Genomic DNA, 17925 nt, shown 5'->3' with positions numbered 1-17925 from the left:
AGAAGAGCCGAGCAAAGAAAAAAAACCTGTTTAAACAGAGTGACTTACCGCCAAGGCCTGCAGCCTCTCTTTGTGGAGTTGAGCCTCCTCACACGACATCCTGAGGGGGAAGCAGGGGAAAGGGGGGTGAGAGGAGAACAAGAGGTGAGATCGGGGAAGAAGGAGAGCTGCAGTCCCTCAGTGAGAGGTAGGAAGAGAGGTGGAAAGTAGAGGAGAGAGAGGGAGACAGGGAGAGGAGGAGGAGTATCCAGATGAAGTCTTTCCTCGGCAATAATCCAACCAGAGAGAGGAGACAACGGGAGAAGAGGCTTGCGCTGAAAGGAAGCAAAGATCTCTCACTCACTGGCCATGTGCCCTCACACTCAGCCCACTGCTTGCATTTGCTGTCTCTCGCTCTCTGTCTATCACCCACTCTTTCTTTTGCGCTCTCTGTCTCTCCTCCCATTTGTCCCCTCCCTCCCTCCCTCCCTCCCTCTCTTCTTTAGGCATGAGCCATGTGTGATTAAACAGCTGGGAGGAGCAGCTGAGAGAAGGATGGTGAAGGAAAGGGAGAGAGAACTAGCAGTATGGAGGTCGAGCTGTGTGAGAAAAAAGGGGGGAGAAAAAGGAATGAGGTAGAGAAAAAAAACAGTGAAATCAAAATTGCAGAAGTAAGGAAAACAGAAGGAAAAGAGTAATTTGTCAAATTTGAAAGATGAACTCCCCGAAGGCGCTCAAGAATAGACAAGACAAGAAAAAAAAAGGAAAACTATAGGACTGTTTTTCCCCCTTTTTTCAGCAGTTTTCCTTTCTCCTTATCCTAAAGGTGACTTGGATGTAAGCCGTCTTATTATTGAGATCAGTCAACAAAGTGATACCTCCTGCCATAATCACTGATCACTTCTTAGGAGCAGGAGATAAACATACAGATAAGGAAATCACTGTTTAGGGGGATTAAAGCATTAAAACCTAGCCTTTTATTTCAGATTACCTGTAAATAATTTTACTTATTACTTTTGACTTTTTGACCAATCTAATTTTATCAAAAACATTTGCACAATGGTGCCATAGAAGCTAATCAGTTTAGTTATTGTGGTTTTTCATTTCCTTTGACTCACAACTTGAGTCAAAGCTTCCTTGGAACACTTGCAGGATGCTCTGGTTACGTCTAAACTCTGAGCTCAGAAAACTGTGTGTTAATCCACTGACAAGTAACAATCCTTACTCATATCCTCAGTCCTTTTCTTTGTCCACTTCTAAGCTCAGGTTCTCTTCCACTTCTCTTAACATATGGTGTACCACAAGGTTCTTTATTAGGGCCTATATTGATTCGGATATTTCTGTTATATATGTTTAAAACCTCAGTTTTTTTTTCTTGCTTTTATCATTTAAGAAATATGGTCAAGTTGAGTTCCATAGTGTCAAGATCTGAATTAAAATGATTGTAATTCCTTGGAACATTTGCTGAGGAACACTGACTAAGCTTTGTATGTACTCACTCACTGTTACTAATTCAGTTGCAGTGAAGAGTGCCCATGAACTTCAGAGTCCATTTAAAGATTCTGGTTTTGACTTTTATACCTCTGCGTGGATAAACTAATGTATACATGAGTGAATTTATACGTCCATACATTGCCAACATTTCCCTGGTGTCATGTGATCAGAACCTGTTCAGCATACAAGGCTGGAAACTAAAGGAGACATCTATGGATGTGTTATTACTTGAAATAGTCTTATCTTGTAATAGTGGAGTAGGAGATAAAAGTGATCTTGTTGTCACCCTTTATGGACAGCACCCAGGGATATTTGATCCCCAGGGTGCACAGTTCAACAGCAAAAACTGTCCACCGATGACCAAAGCAGACATTGTTTCCATTTGCTATGGAAATATTGATCTTATTATTTAACTGAACTTGTATTTGTGTCTTTCAGAGTAAGCAATTTAACCTCCTGACACTCAAGCTATGGTTTGGGATCCAGTTTTACTTTGTACTATCTATTTGTGATTAGTTTGACCTGGTTAGTAAATGATCTAAACTTCCTCTTTGAACAGGAAATTGTTACTGCTTTAGAAATTAGTTTAATGTGTCTCTTTAAAAAAGTATGCTCTCATCAAGGTCAAGGTCAAGGTAACTTTATTTATACCCAAAGGCAAGGTAAATTTGCTTTACAGAAAAATGACAGCTTTCTCATATGGAGAAAGGTGGTTTATTTTATACCACAACAAAATAAGGTCAGTGTTGCTTCACAAAATATTACACTGCAAAATCTCCAGTGTTAAATTGACACTAGAAAGTGTCTATATGTGTCCACTCTTTTGAGTGTTAAATTAACACTTCTGACAGTGTTATATTTCTAACAGTAAGATAGTCAGTGTTAAAGATTAACAATGACTAACATTAGCAGTGGGGTTTTTTCTAACACTGAAATATTACTAGCATTTTTAGTTATTTTCCAGTGATAGAAAATCAGCACAGCTCAGTGTTAGTCATTATTAATCTTTAACACTGACTATCTTACTGTTAGAAATATAACACTGTCAGAAGTGTTAATTTAACACTCAAAAGAGTGGACACATATAGACACTTTCTAGTGTCAATTTAACACTGGAGATTTTGCAGTGTATAGTCTGCCTGACATACCGATGACGACTGATATTTTCAGTTGATATTTGCCATTTGCATCTATCAGTACTGGTATTTATAATGTCTGATAAATGAAAATGAAAATAGTGAAGAAGAGATGGGAGAAGCATCATTCAACAGTGTTATGAATGTTAAAATCTCAAAGTTTGTCTACAAGAGCGCACAACTTCCCCGCTGGCAACATATGTGTTTGGAAAATCACAAAAGGAACAGTCATCTCTCTGAGTAGAGTCAAGTAGAGCCTAAAGGAGTCAATGAATAACTACACATAAGAATTGTTAAGTAATCTTGCCTTTCATGGGTCTTTTGGTCACATATTCTTTTGGGCCAAATATTGGCAATATTTATATATAAAAATCCACCAAATCACCAAATATCTGTATTAGTCATAAAGATAACATATCATTCAGGCTCTATAAAGTATAAAACACTATTGAGAAGACTGAGGCAAAATGTGCTGAGAAGACAACATGTAATGTCTCCATATGAGGACACAGAGTCTCAGGAGGTCAAACCTTCAACCTAAATGTTGCTAATGCAGCAGCTTTTTAGCTCAGCAGATTAAAATGTTTTCTTTTGTTCTAAGCGACATATTGATAATAAATAAGTTCTGGCAGAGAAGCTCAACTTTGCTAGAGGTCCAGGTGATTGCATCTTTCATTTCAAAACAATTTTTCCACCATGTTGCGATGTCTTAAATAGATGTTTAAACAGTGGTGATTCAGTGTCAAACTGTTCACAGGGAATGGCAAATTGATGCAATTCCTTTGAAATAACAGGTCACCCATGTTCACAAACTTGCAGCTGCGAACAGGTGTTGCAATACTTCCCTGCTATTGCTTTTGCTATCGCTGGGCTCTGATGTGATGGTTACGGGAAAACATGTGTTGTATGACGTGAGTTTTAGAAGAGAAATAAAAAAGCCCAAACCTGCACAGTTCTAAATTTTAGACTACACATGGTTATCACGCTATCATCGAAGAAGCTGACTTGGCAGGTTCCATTTTCTGGCCTCTCTGGTGATCCATTTATTTTAGTGCAAATCAAAGCAACATCAACAGAAGCTGCCTACATTAGAGGATCAGACGCAGGGTGAAAAAAAAGGATCAAAAAAAGGAAGATAACTGTGTCGCTCCATGAGCTGGGTGTGGAGATGAACATCAGTGGAGCATCTTTGTTAAGATAAACTGCAAAAACACATCATTGAAAGACACACACACACAGATAAGGCAGTGGTTTTTTTAAATGGGTCACTGTTACCTGTGACCCATTTAAAAAACTCACTAGGTTCACCTGAGTTTCACATATTCTTCTTTTCACACCTCTAAGACCTTTTTAATCTTCCTGTCTTACCTTTTCTGCTCATTCTTTCTTTCCTTTGCTGCATTCCTGCTCTCTTTCTCTTTTTTGTTCTTACTCATTTTTTCTTACAGTTTTTCAACTTCTTTTCTTCCTTCCGATTCCTTTAATACCCTCTCTTCATCTTATCCTCCCTACCTTTATCACCCCCCCTCCCCCAGTGCTCTCATTCCTACTCGTATCCCACCTGTCCTTCCTTCCATCTGTTCACTTTCTCTTTCTTTTCCCTCAAATGTGCCCTTCTTCTTCATTTTCCTTTTTTCTTCATCCCTCCTTCCACAAGCAGACATCCTTATAAGGAGAAACAGCAGCAGCAGTCCGGGATAACTCTTTAGGGAATACAGAAGCATGTAACACACACACACGCACACACACAAGCTTGCATTCAGACACACAAGGACACAACAGCCACTGCATTACTCAAAGACAAGAATGTGGATGAAAAAAAAAACTGCAGCTGTCCCTTGAGTGAGTGTGTGTAGTTTTAATATTTACACACTGAAGATACTCTGGGAAAATCAACCAGAAATGATAAATGTGTTATTATAGTGTTATTGCATAAAAAAAAGCACACAGTCGCAGATACTGTAGCCTGGTGGGATTCAGGACCGCTGACGCATTCATTTAGCTTTGCATGTCTTTTGTCACAGCGATAAAATGTTTTAGTATTTAGTTATGCTTCAGGTTTTACTTATTCAGTCTTACTGAAATATTCATAGTAACTAATGTTCAGTCATCTTTATGTACATCATCTGGTAAGAATTAACAAAAAAAGACAAAAATCACCTCACTGAATGTCTCAGAGGACAACTGTGAAGCAAATACATTGCTGGAAAGTGTCTCTTTTATGCAGTAAAATTATTTTTAAATCAGATTTGTCCTGTACCTGATGCTACCTAATGATTAACTTTTGGTCACATATTCTTTTGGGCCAAATCCTTAATATATCATTCTGCTACACCTTGAAAGTCATCTTCATTAGAACACATTGCCACATCCTTAACATAAATCATATCCCATATAACCTTGAACTATTTGGGATCTTGAAAATAAACAATTTATAACTGTAATCAGAGCTCAAGTCTGGCATGTCTGAGTGCTTTAGTTTAACCTGGATTCATACCAGTTACCTCATATTGGCTGCTCGCACTGTCATTACAAATCATTCTTCCTTACTAATAATACATCGTACTTTTCTTTCTTTTCTTGTTTTGGGCCTACTGTACTTTTAACTCTCTCCTTGTCCACCTCCCCTCCTCCTCCAGCCCCTTCATTCTGGCGTCAGACACGCTGGTTTGTCGTTGACGGAGACAACAGCATCATTGTTCTTCTGCATCGCAACGAGGACGCGATGACCTCACTGCACAGCTAGCCCAGCTCCGCCTACTCCCCCAAATCCAGCCCAGACGTAATGGCCTCCAGATGTGGAACCAGAAGCAGTGAGACCCACACACACACAGACACACACACACGCGCACAAATGTAACAACATGCAAAGTAAGAGTAGGTGGAAAAGGGAATGAGCAAATATGGACAAGGAAAGTAAGACAGAAAATTGCATCTGTGTGCAATGTTAATGGGACTTTTGCCTGCCTCTCCTGAGCTCAGTACTCCCACACTTCAGTTTTCCCCCAAATAACTAAAAAAACACATCAGCTACAGACTACAAACTATTACTTATTGTATGTGAGTTTGAGAGATTGGAAGAGAAAGAGGATGTGGAGGGAGTAAAAGCAACCCAAACAGACATATTTCTAGCTATGGTACTGCCAGACCTTGATCTCATTCATATTTTATACATCACTTAGAGAAGCCAAGCTGGGTTTGTGTGTCACACAGTCTGTCTGCCTGTCTGCATTTAAAATGCACAAATTTATGGGGTTTTCTTTCAAACTCATTTTCACCTTTTCCCCATTCATTTTGTAGTTTCAGTTATAAAGTCCTTTTTAGATGTAATGATCAGCATTTATGAAGGGCAGTTTAGGGTAGAAAAGCCTCTGAAGCATGCACTTTCGTAAGACACTGGCTTTCAGTATTTCATCACACATATTTACTTTACTACTTGCTCATCTCAACAACCAGCTGTCTGTATTTAGTCTGCCACAGTCTCATGTGAATCAGCTTCTTCAGGTTTTCTTTACCGTTGCCGTTAATTGTTAACAGCTACTTTCCACACAAAAAACCACACAAAACATAAAACCAGATCAGGGTACCTATACACCGTTTAAGGAAGCATAACCTTGTGTATTACCCACAAGCATATTAGAATAACTCACCTAGATCACACTGAATTCAAAGCTGAATACTGTATATGACATATAATCTAAAACGTTTCTAGTCAACTGCAAAGTGAGATTATAATGAAGCAAACTTCTCATTTCTATCTGAATTTACTGACAATTTACATTGAGAGAGGGGAGTGCACATGGATGTCGGTGCATGCTATTTTAGGCACTGCATGCATCCATAAAAGCTGCTATATAGCTGAGATGCAGATGGGAAGCCAGAGGTCTTGGCCTTGAAAAACTCACAACCTCAGCATGTTCTTTCGGCTCCTTCTTTTTCCGAATGTCTAGCTGTAATTTCTCATCCTCGGGCACTTTTTATTTGTAAGAGCAAATCTGTGAGTAAAACGAAAGCGTGTTAATTGTAAAAACAACTGTTTTGTGTTCAGGCTTTAGGTGATTTTTGATGCACTGGAAGGAAAAAGGCTGGATCTTTTACTATCTTTTAATCTTTTAATGATCTTTTAATATATTACTGTTTATATATAAGTTAGGAGGTAAATTTATTTATATAGTGCCTCTACAGACAAGGTACTGAAACCACCTGAGACCAGACATAAACAAAGTAAAATGCAACACAAATGATAATTTAAAAGATGAGTCTTTGGTGGCTCACAGATCATAGACTCGAGGGCAAATTATAGATTGAAGGGGCACAACTGAGGTTTTAGTCTGGATTTTGGGATGGATAACAGGCCCTGATCAGAAAACCTGAGAGTCCTGCTGAGGGCATATGGCTGTAAAAGGTCACTAATATACTGTAGGTAGGTGATTCACCATGCAGAACCCTGAAGGGACGAAAACCAGAACTTTAAATTCAATTCTGAATTGAATAGTGAGCCAGCACAGAGAGATCAACAGGAGTGTAACGTGGGAGCGCTTGGAGGATCTAGTCAAGAGCCTTGCAGCAGAGTTTTATACAATCTGCAGATGATCCATGGAGGTTTTATTGATTCGGGTGAAGATTCAGTTACAACAATCGTGCCGAGGAGAAATAAAAGCGTGAATAAAAATCTCAGATTTTGATGTAATAGGAGCAATTTACTGATGTCTCTCAACTGATAAAAACAGGATCCAACCAGAGTTCTGACCTGCAAATCCAAGTGACAGTTTATCTAACTGCTGATTTAATGTGGGGAGAGCCGACATCCAGGACTATACGCAGAACAGACGATATTTTTAGAATTAAGAACTTTAGTTTAGGTTTAGTTCTAGGTTTAAAAGTGATGTAAAGGACAGTGTCATAAAATGAACCATTAAATAAAAGCATTTAACAAATCTGATGTAAAGAAGCAATTACAAGAGAAATAAAACAGGTCACAGAAAGCAGCTCTCCAGAGCTACAGTGTGAGAGGGGGACTAATGATGACTGCAACAGATATACCCACCCAGTGCCTCAGTCTCATGATTAACACATGCTGATTAATAGTGTCAAAGGAGTCAGACCACTAGATTTGCTTGTATCCCTGCACATCAACAAGACATTTGAGACTCTGAGGAGAGCAGATTCAGTAGAGTGGGCTCAACTGAATGAATGGGCTCTAAAATGTTTTCCTTTCACCTTTTATTTCACTTGTGAAACTATTATTTTCAATTTCTTATATAACTCATTATCTTTAAATCATTCACACAGACCTTTTGGCAGAAACTCATTAGTATCTCATCTGCTGATTATTTCTAATGATCTGATTGTTTCATTTCATTGTACAGTCTGCATCAATAAACTGTCCTAATATAAACATGCTTCCAATGCATTTTAAGTGGCAATCAAAACACTGAACAGTAGGACAAATGACTGTTTAAATATTAGTGTTTCTTTATCTTGATGTGCTTCCAGTAAATATAAATCAGTTTATACCATCCATATTTATACGCCTTCCCTTTAAGACTTGCTTGTATATGCAATAAAAAGCAGCAGAGAGTGGGCCATCTGCCACTGTGGCGTCTGCAATGTACATGACCACAACTACTACCTCGTCTTTCTGCTGAATCAGTGGACAACCCAGGGAGAGCACAGGGTACACGGTGATTAAACTGAGCCCACAGCGCAGAGGAAAGCACAGATAGGGTGTGATAAACTGGCTGAATCACAACAGCACTGCCTCATTTTTCCAATTATAACATTAACTATTGATGCAGCAGCAAAGCATGTCTGCTTAATGCCTCGCTGCACCTTCTTGGCCTTTCCTGATCATGGGTGTGGCTATGAAGGAGGAAAGGGAAAAAAAAGACAGTGGAAACTGTCAGTCAAAGTGTCTGACGATTGCAGATTGAGGCTCTAAGCCTGTAGTTAGCTGCAGTAAGTCAAGTTGGATGCCACTCAAACCAAATCACTGATCACTCATTTGCTTTTCTGATAGTTCTGGAGGGTTTTTTTTTCCAACATAGAAAACAAACCCTGCACAAGGACACATCATAGCCAGAATAAACGGATATTGAAAAGGCAATCTGATGAACTGATGAACTCACATCTTCTAACATCTATCATTACTAACAGAAACAAAACCACATTTGAGATCACATTACATGTGAGACCACAGACTGACCGCTAACCACGCCGATATATTGTAATTTAATCTCAACTGACCATCCATTATCTCTTTTGTTTTTTTACATTTTTAGTATGATGAGCATCTTAAGCTTCTCATAGTTCAAGGTGAAGGTTCAGCAGTGTTGTAAGGAAGAAAAAGATGCAAGTTAATATGTTTTAATGCCATGATTCATACAATACTGAGACATCTGCGCCACACACCAAGCAAAATTAACAGTGAGGCAGTCAAAGCAGCACAGAGTGAATGAATTATAAAAAAAATATACCATCTTTAGAGTTGTTAAATTGCTGTTTAAATGATGGTACTGACGTATCAATCACAGAGCAGGCCCCCCTAAAGCACCTGCCTTATCCTCCTTTCTGACCTTAATGGGGACCATGACTTACAAAATATTACATTTAATAGGAAAGTATTTGAGGTCACAGAGTAAGGGAACTGAGGGCCATTCTCCCATGGACTTCTACACAATTACACATCAGTTTTCCTTTAGAAGCTATGCCCATCTATGCCAAGGATTTGAGAACTCTATGCTCGGGGAAATTTGGCCACAGCTACAGCAGAAGTATATTACAATGGGAGCTATAGTGTGAGCTAGTTTAGGTATATAATCACCTGTTCTCCTTTATTGGCAGGGAGTTTAATTTTAAATAAACAAGTGTCTGCTTTCTGGATATGGATACCAAATATTAGTCATGTTTTAACAACTTCAGACTGTCTGTGTTTGTCTGATGTTCCAGTCAAGAATCTGGACAGTTTGCTGACTATATTCATGATTTCATGATTGCAAACTACTTTCTTTCCTCCTAATTGTTATTCCCTGAACTGTAATATAAACATCCACCAACACCAAATCTGCAAACACACTGCAAACCACCCATGATATTATTTTCTCTTAAAGCAACAGGCTCGCTTTACAAAGAACATTACAAAACTGTAGCTGTCTTCTCAACTCATATACAGTGGGGCAAAAAAGTATTTAGTCAGCCACCGATTGTGCAAGTTCCCCCACTTAAAATGATGACAGAGGTCAGTAATTTGCACCAGAGGTACACTTCAACTGTGAGAGACAGAATGTGAAAAAAAAAAATCCATGAATCCACATGGTAGGATTTGTAAAGAATTTATTCGTAAATCAGGGTGGAAAATAAGTATTTGGTCAATAACAAAAATACAACTCAATACTTTGTAACATAACCTTTGTTGGCAATAACAGAGGTCAAACGTTTACTATAGGTCTTTACCAGGTTTGCACACACAGTAGCTGGTATTTTGGCCCATTCCTCCATGCAGATCTTCTCGAGAGCAGTGATGTTTTGGGGCTGTCGCCGAGCAACACGGACTTTCAACTCCCGCCACAGATTTTCTATGGGGTTGAGGTCTGGAGACTGGCTAGGCCACTCCAGGACTTTCAAATGCTTCTTACGGAGCCACTCCTTTGTTGCCCGGGCGGTGTGTTTTGGATCATTGTCATGTTGGAAGACCCAGCCTCGTTTCATCTTCAAAGTTCTCACTGATGGAAGGAGGTTTTGGCTCAAAATCTCACGATACATGGCCCCATTCATTCTGTCCTTAACACGGATCAGTCGTCCTGTCCCCTTGGCAGAAAAACAGCCCCATAGCATGATGTTTCCACCCCCATGCTTCACAGTAGGTACGGTGTTCTTGGGATGCAACTCAGTATTCTTCTTCCTCCAAACACGACGAGTTGAGTTTATACCAAAAAGTTCTACTTTGGTTTCATCTGACCACATGACATTCTCCCAATCCTCTGCTGTATCATCCATGTGCTCTCTGGCAAACTTCAGACGGGCCTGGACATGCACTGGCTTCAGCAGCGGAACACGTCTGGCACTGCGGGATTTGATTCCCTGCCGTTGTAGTGTGTTACTGATGGTGACCTTTGTTACTTTGGTCCCAGCTCTCTGCAGGTCATTCACCAGGTCCCCCCGTGTGGTTCTGGGATCTTTGTTCACCGTTCTCATGATCATTTTGACCCCACGGGATGAGATCTTGCGTGGAGCCCCAGATCGAGGGAGATTATCAGTGGTCTTGTATGTCTTCCATTTTCTGATGATTGCTCCCACAGTTGATTTTTTCACACCAAGCTGCTTGCCTATTGTAGATTCACTCTTCCCAGTCTGGTGCAGGTCTACAATACTTTTCCTGGTGTCCTTCGAAAGCTCTTTGGTCTTGGCCATGGCGGAGTTTGGAGTCTGACTGTTTGAGGCTGTGGACAGGTGTCTTTTATACAGATGATGAGTTCAAACAGGTACCATTCATACAGGTAACGAGTGGGGGACAGAAAAGCTTCTTACAGAAGATGTTACAGGTCTGTGAGAGCCAGAGATTTTCCTTGTTTGAGGTGTCCAAATACTTATTTTCCACCCTGATTTACGAATAAATTCCTTACAAATCCTACCATGTGAATTCATGGATTTTTTTTTCACATTCTGTCTCTCACAGTTGAAGTGTACCTCTGGTGCAAATTACTGACCTCTGTCATCATTTTAAGTGGGGGAACTTGCACAATTGGTGGCTGACTAAATACTTTTTTGCCCCACTGTAAGATAATTTCCTGATATAAAGGGTTTTGTTTGGAACAGCATTCCTCGTTACAAAAGACTCTTTTATCTTTAAATATGTAAGAATAATCGAAATGTTCTTTCTTAGAACGAGCAAGGCATTGTACAACAGAGATCGTTTTTAATCCCAAACACAATTCTCAACACATATTTCCTCATTTTTCTTGGCTGTGTGGTTTCATGACTACTTGCTTCATTTTAGGCTGACTTTCATGCTGTGTCTAGAAAATAACTGGCAGTTAAATTTCACCAAGTGGCTTTTTAAAATTTCACTCTCTTTCTGCTTTTGCACTGGTTTATTTCTCATGAGTTAAAAAAAAAAAAAAGCTATACAAATGAACACACGCACACACAGACGCACAAAAATTACACACAGGAAGCAGGGGTCTGCAGCATGGCGGACTCTGCTGACACAGAAAAGCTGGACCAAGCCTGCAGCCTCCACATTGACAATGCTACAACTTAACACACTGCACACACACATACTCTCTCTCTCTCTCTCTCTCTCTCTCTCTCTCTCTCTCTCTACGTGTCTTTGACCTTCTGTCTGTGAGGTCTGCGGTGTCTCTCTCTCTCTCTCTCTATATATATATATATATATATATATATATATATCTCATGCATCCCAGACCAGGAAGGGGATGGAGGAAAATGAGCAAAAAGGAGTGCAAAGCTGATTTTCTACAGAGACAGGCTGAAGACACAAAGCAAAGACAGCAACACAGAGAGGAAAACAGAGCGTAGCATTAAATGGCTGATGTGCTTTAAGGTGAGATATCTGTGGTGGGAGTGCGAGGGCAAGTGAAGAAAAGAGAGGCAGAGTGAGATGAAGAGAGGGAGGAGTGTACACGGTGTGCCGCGTGTCTCCTCTCCAGTCATGACTGAGCAGCAGCCTCACCATGACGGAGCTCCCGTTCCCATGACAACCCTGGCTGTCAGATGGAGGGAAGAGCAGAGGAGGGATGCGGGCGAGGAAGGGAGCGATGGACGGAGATAGAAACATAAAGATGAACGTGGTTTACTTACGGGGCGTTTGCCGTGCCGTTCCGCTGCAAAGGTGTGTCTGACATGGCTGCAACACCTGCTTCTTGCGCTCCCTTTTCCTCTCTCTCCTTCCTCGTCCTCTTCTCCCACTCCTGTCCTCTAGTGTCCTTTTGACAGAGTTATGTCCTCCTCCTCCTCACCTCCTCGTCCTCCTCCCTCTTTGCCTCTGTATCTTCTCCACCTCCTCCTCTCCTCTCCTCCTCCTCTTCCTCCTCCTTCTTTCCTTCTGCCTTTTCGGTGTGTGTTCTCTATACACCAGGATGTGTCAGAGCAGCTGCTGCCGCCGCTCCTGCATCACCCCGCTCTGCTAGCAGGAGGCAACGGGTGCAAGCATGTGTGTGTATGTGTGTGAGTGAGAGAGCGAGAAGGACATATAGACAGAAAGAGCGAGAAAGAGAATTTAGTCAAAAGATATGGTTGAGGAGGGAGTGATGAAAGAAAGCATTGACTGTTGCATAGAGATATAGCCAGGGATAGGGAGGAGAGGGTGGCAAAGAGGCAGCAGAGAGAAAGAGAGAGAAACAATGGCTTTAGGGAGTTGAAGGATGATGAAAGGAGTGGCCAGCTTGTTTTCACTAACTACCTCTTGCAAACAACCTTTCCCCTCTGAGGATGACGAGGGGTTTCTTTAAAGAGACAGGTGGGATAGTAAAAGACACTGTTTGGTCAATTTAAAAAAAGATTTCAGAAATGGAAGATTTCTGAAGGGATAAGAGTGACAGGACTGCGCTGTGTTATAACACTGATTTGAACATGACAGAACACACTGTCTTACACTGACTGGCCATTTCATTAGTTACACTTAGCTAGTACCTTCAGAGCTGCTTTAATTCTTCATGGCGCTGATTTAACAAGGTGATGGAATCATTCGTCAGAGATTTTGGTCCATATTAATGTGACAGCATCACACAGTTGCTGCAGATTTGTACATCCATGATGTGAATCTCCCGTTCCATCACATTCACGGTGCTCTGTTTGATGGAGGTTTGGTGACTGTGGACAGTGAACACATTGTGATGTTCAAGAAAAGAATTTGAGATAGTTTGAGCTTTTTGACATGAAATGGAGATTGTCAGAAGCAATACTCAACTAGGCTGTGGCATTTAAAGGATGCTCAGTTGGTACTAAGGGCCTCAAAGTGTGGCAAGAAAATATCCCCCACACCATCTCACCTATATGAGCCAGGATGGGTCCAGGGCGTCATGTTGTTTACACCAAATTCTGATCCTGCCATTAGAGTGTTCATCAGACCACACAACGTTTTTCCAATCTTCTATCGCATACTTTTTGTGAGTCTGTGCAAACGGTACCCTCAGTTTCCTGTTCTGAGCTGACTAGGGATGGGTATCGTTTAGGTTTTATCCGATACCGGTGCCAAATCGGTACTTTTGAAACGGTGCCGGTGCTTAAACGGTGCTCAAACCGGTGCTTAAAGAATGGAGAACACAAACTTTGTCCAAAAACCTCTCATGTTCAGCTGGTTTTTTTTGTAAAAAGATAACAATGTTAGCCTTTTCTGCAGCTATGTGGCATATATGGCATCACTCTTGGCTGGAAGCAGTGCTTAAACAATGGAAAAAACACAAACTTAAACCCTCTCATGTTTAACTGTTTCCCACTTTTTCTTTGGTCATTTTAGCCTTTTTGGCCAGGGTGAAGGGAGTATCTGCCATCAAACAAGAGGACAGCCGCATGTAGTTATGATGGTGTTTGCTAGTTCACCTTACATGCATTAATGTAATAACGTGGTTAGCCTACTCAACGTAAATTACACACGAACAACATGAAGCTACTCACGCAGAGAAGAACGGCTGCTGCTGCCATCATCATCCGTCATCATTTCTGCTACACTGGCAGAGCTAGGGGCCAGGACTCTATTCTTCGGGTTTTTGGGGGAATGTTGCTCCGGGTCCGATAACTGGCAACCCACCCGACGTGCACGGTGTGAGGTCTCGCAGCAAGCTATCAAATACGGCGCATTTCTCGGCTTTTAAAAAAAAACGCTATGCGTCGCCAGCTGTTTAATCGGATTCTTGGTGTTACCTCCTTTGACAGTATCACAGTATCAGCTTAAAGCACTTGTTGCAGGCTGCTGAGTTTGCATATTTTGCTGTGAAGTACAGCCAGACTTTTGACCGCTTCGCCTTGGACATTTTTAATCTGTAGCTCTGCTCTAACAGAACGTACGTACCTGGCCCCGCCTACTATCCTCGGAAACGTAAAATGATTGGCTAGAAGTGTATCACAGCTCAGGAAAAAAAAGCACCGAAATAAAGCACCGAAATGTGCGCTGCTTTTCGGTCTGGTTACTACCGTTTATGTCAGAACCGGTGCCATCATGGCACCGGACACCGGTACCCATCCCTAGAGCTGACAGGGATGTCACCCATTATGGTCTTCTGCTGCTGTAACCCATCTGCTTCAAGGGTTGACATGCTCTTCTGCAATACTTTGGTTGCTGTCAGCCCAAGCAGTCTGACCACACTCCTCTGAAATCTAACGTTAATAAGGGATTTTCTTCCAGAGAACTGCTGCTCACTGAATATTTTCTCTTTTTCGGAGTATTTTCCTGAACCTTAGCTAGGATTGAAAATCCCAGTAGATCATCAGTTTCTGAAATATTCAGACTAGTCTGGCAGCAGCAAACATGCCATGTTCAGAGTCAATTTAAATCACCTTTCCTCAATATTCTGATGCTCATTTTGAACTTCAGCAGGCCGTCATAAACATCTCTAAAATCCTAAATGTACAGAGGTGCTGTTATCAGAGTGGTTCATTCAATATTTACGTTAACAAGCAGCTGAACAGGTGTACCCAGTATGGTGGTGGTTGACTATCCAACATGCCTGAGTTTTACAGCGAGAATGCATCCAAAACTAAAACACAACAGAAACTGAAAATGCATCCTTACCCCAGCAGCTCTCGTATCTCTAACAAGAGCCCCTCTCACCAGACAATTACGTGTTAAATTATTTGTGTCATATGTGTTGAAAAATTAAACCAAAGGTCCACAGAGATGTTTGGTTTTAGATTGGATATGAAGCCTGTTTTTCTGGGTGAAAGTCCTCTAAGCTCTTCAGCCATGTACGTCTATCTATGTAGACTATTTTGCTCTTACCCAGCAAGACCGGGGCCCTATTTCAGGAAGCCGGTTTAGAAAACTCAGAGTGAAAAACGATACTCAGGGTTGAGTAACCCCGAACTGTCCAACTCGGAATATTTGGTTTCAGAAAGGCTGATAACAATTAGTTCAGTCAACGCGGAGTTGCTTTAACCCCAAGTTAAACGCGCGCACGAGGATACATAAAGCCCTGATTAGTGGAGCACAGATTAAGCGAGTCACCATGGAGACGGAGGGAAAGAAGGCGCGGTCAATGCATTTTACAGCGCTTGAGGCCGAAATTCTGATGGCAGCATATGCCGATAACATGCAAATTTTGCGGAAAAAAAATAACACAGCCTCAGCTGCAAAAGAAAGGGAGCATGCATGGCAAAACAAAGCCGACAGAGTCAATGCGTGAGTGTTCATTTAAACATTGATCTAGGGATTTCCACCCATTTAACACATTATCTTATTATATTTCATTATATTTTATTTTATTTTTTATTTCATACATTTTATTTTGTGATGTGATGTGAGCGCAGGTGCAACCCAACAGGCTGTGGAAAGACTTCCTGTTCACATAGTCTCCTTCATTTACTGAAGGAGCAATGATTGGAATGTGAGTGCCATCTATACAGCCACTCACGCCTGGGAACCGTGAGAATAAATGTAAAATTTAAGTAGTAGTTCAAGTATCATCACATCATGAATTAAGTTTTGGTCATCCTGATACCTGCAATTTTGTGGAATCCCTCTTTGATAAATCTTGTGGGTCTATGACCGGGGAACACCACAAACGAGTACAGGAGACGTTTCAGTGCAACTGTAGCATTCCTGACTGCCCGACAGACGGTAGCCTTGGAAACGTGCTCAGCGTCACCAATATTATACAGAAAGCTCCCGTTTGCAAAAAACCGAAGTGCAATACAAATAATATGTACAGAACTGAGCGAATGTCCGCGATGTGTCACATGAGCAATATTAGGCCTGAGGATGTTATTCAAATAAATTATAGATTGTGCTGAAAAACGGTAACGTTCACACAGGAAATCATCAGGAAATGATAAAATGTCCGAACGCGCTCTAATCACTCTCTCCCGGCGGAGAGCTCTGCGGAGAATTTGGGCTTCAACATCTACTGGCTCTTCAAGGAAGGGGCACGCCATGTCTGACACTTCCTACAGTCAGGTTTCTGACAAAGAGGCGGAGAAGGTCAGGGTTAGTTGAAGTAAACCTGCTAGGGGGCAGGTTAGCTTCACGGAGTGTGTCGTCATAGTAACTCACTCAGAATTAATCTAAACTCGCTTTGTGAAACCGAAAACCCAGAGTTTTCGTTAACCCAGGGTATACTTACTCAGAGTTTGCACTAAACCGGCTTCCTGAAACAGGGCCCGGATGATCTGATATCCTCGTGTTGGTGTTGTTCCCAGACCATCATGAAAATGTTGTTCCAGGTTCAACATTGCAAGTGACCAATCACATTGTTGTGACGTTATTCCTTTGCGCGCCAAGCCATTCATGCATTTATGAAATTCCAATGTTGCAAGGACAATATCAATTCTGCTTACTGTTTATTAAAGGGTTACGGTTAGGGTTAGGGTCAGGGTCCGTTGATCGGCGGACAGAGGCGGTTTCACGCAGCTTAAGTACAGTTTTTTGTTTTACGCCGGTTTTTCCCGAAGTCGCAAAAGTATGACGTCACAACATTCTGATTGGTCACTTGCAATGTTGATCCTGGAACAACATTTAGTATGATGATCTGGGAACAACACCAACACGAGGATATCAGATCAACCAGCAAGACCTGTGATTGGCTGAAATCTCCCGCCACAGGCTATATTTTATTAAGAAAAAAAACCTAGTTTAGAATTTTTGCTTGGACATGTAATGACTACATTTGGGAGATTGCAGTTAGTTCCTTCAGATTTCAGCTTGAGAAATGAGAAATATCTAATACGTCAAGGAGAAGTGCAGCACACTGAAAGATAAATGTCCATTTTTCTCTCTATAACTCCAAAAATATCTAACAAAACTGTAACGTGTTCTTTAATTTGTCTTTCACTGTAACAGTTTATAAATATCCACAGCTGGCAGCAGTTTCCCGTGTCTAACTACAGATCTCTCAGATAAGTACCACAAACAAACTGAAAACACAAAGAGGATTGTGTATCAGCTATTGAATTAACACAACATATTACAGATATTCCCAATGTAAAAGTGGTTTGTGGCTTTTTGGATGTCATCAGATATTTTAAACTGACTACTGGTTGCTACAGTAAGTGCAGGGTAGTGATTGCTGTTTAGTCTATGGGAACTTTTCTCAGAAAGCTGAACAAGGAGCTCAGATGTCTTTTTATGGGCTCTATAACCTGCTGG

At 41.1% G+C, this 17925-nt stretch overlaps 1 protein-coding gene across 7 annotated transcripts in view; it reads right to left on the bottom strand.

Annotated features, from left to right (window-relative positions):
- palm2akap2 (PALM2 and AKAP2 fusion) overlaps nt 1-14252 on the bottom strand; it is a 99862-nt gene extending 85610 nt beyond the window's left edge. For 4 of the 7 annotated variants that reach the window (XM_076886365.1, XM_076886366.1, XM_076886367.1 and 1 more), the window contains exons 1-2: nt 3978-4060; nt 49-100 (exon numbers count right to left, since the gene is read on the bottom strand). In XM_076886365.1, the coding sequence (XP_076742480.1) occupies nt 49-100; nt 3978-4045 (120 nt within the window). In that variant the 5' untranslated portion in view covers nt 4046-4060. Of the gene's footprint in view, nt 1-48; nt 101-343; nt 438-3977; nt 4061-12428; nt 12894-14243 lie in introns of those variants that run through there. The other 3 variants (XM_076886368.1, XM_014409420.4, XM_014409423.4) reach the window with 3 other exon arrangements.
- Between the last annotated feature and the right edge of the window lie 3673 nt (nt 14253-17925).

This window comes from Maylandia zebra, linkage group LG7, assembly GCF_041146795.1.
Source record: "Maylandia zebra isolate NMK-2024a linkage group LG7, Mzebra_GT3a, whole genome shotgun sequence".
Classification (NCBI taxonomy): domain Eukaryota; kingdom Metazoa; phylum Chordata; class Actinopteri; order Cichliformes; family Cichlidae; genus Maylandia; species Maylandia zebra.
Note: the sequence above shows the minus strand (reverse complement) of the source record. Positions and strands in the feature narration are given on the sequence as shown.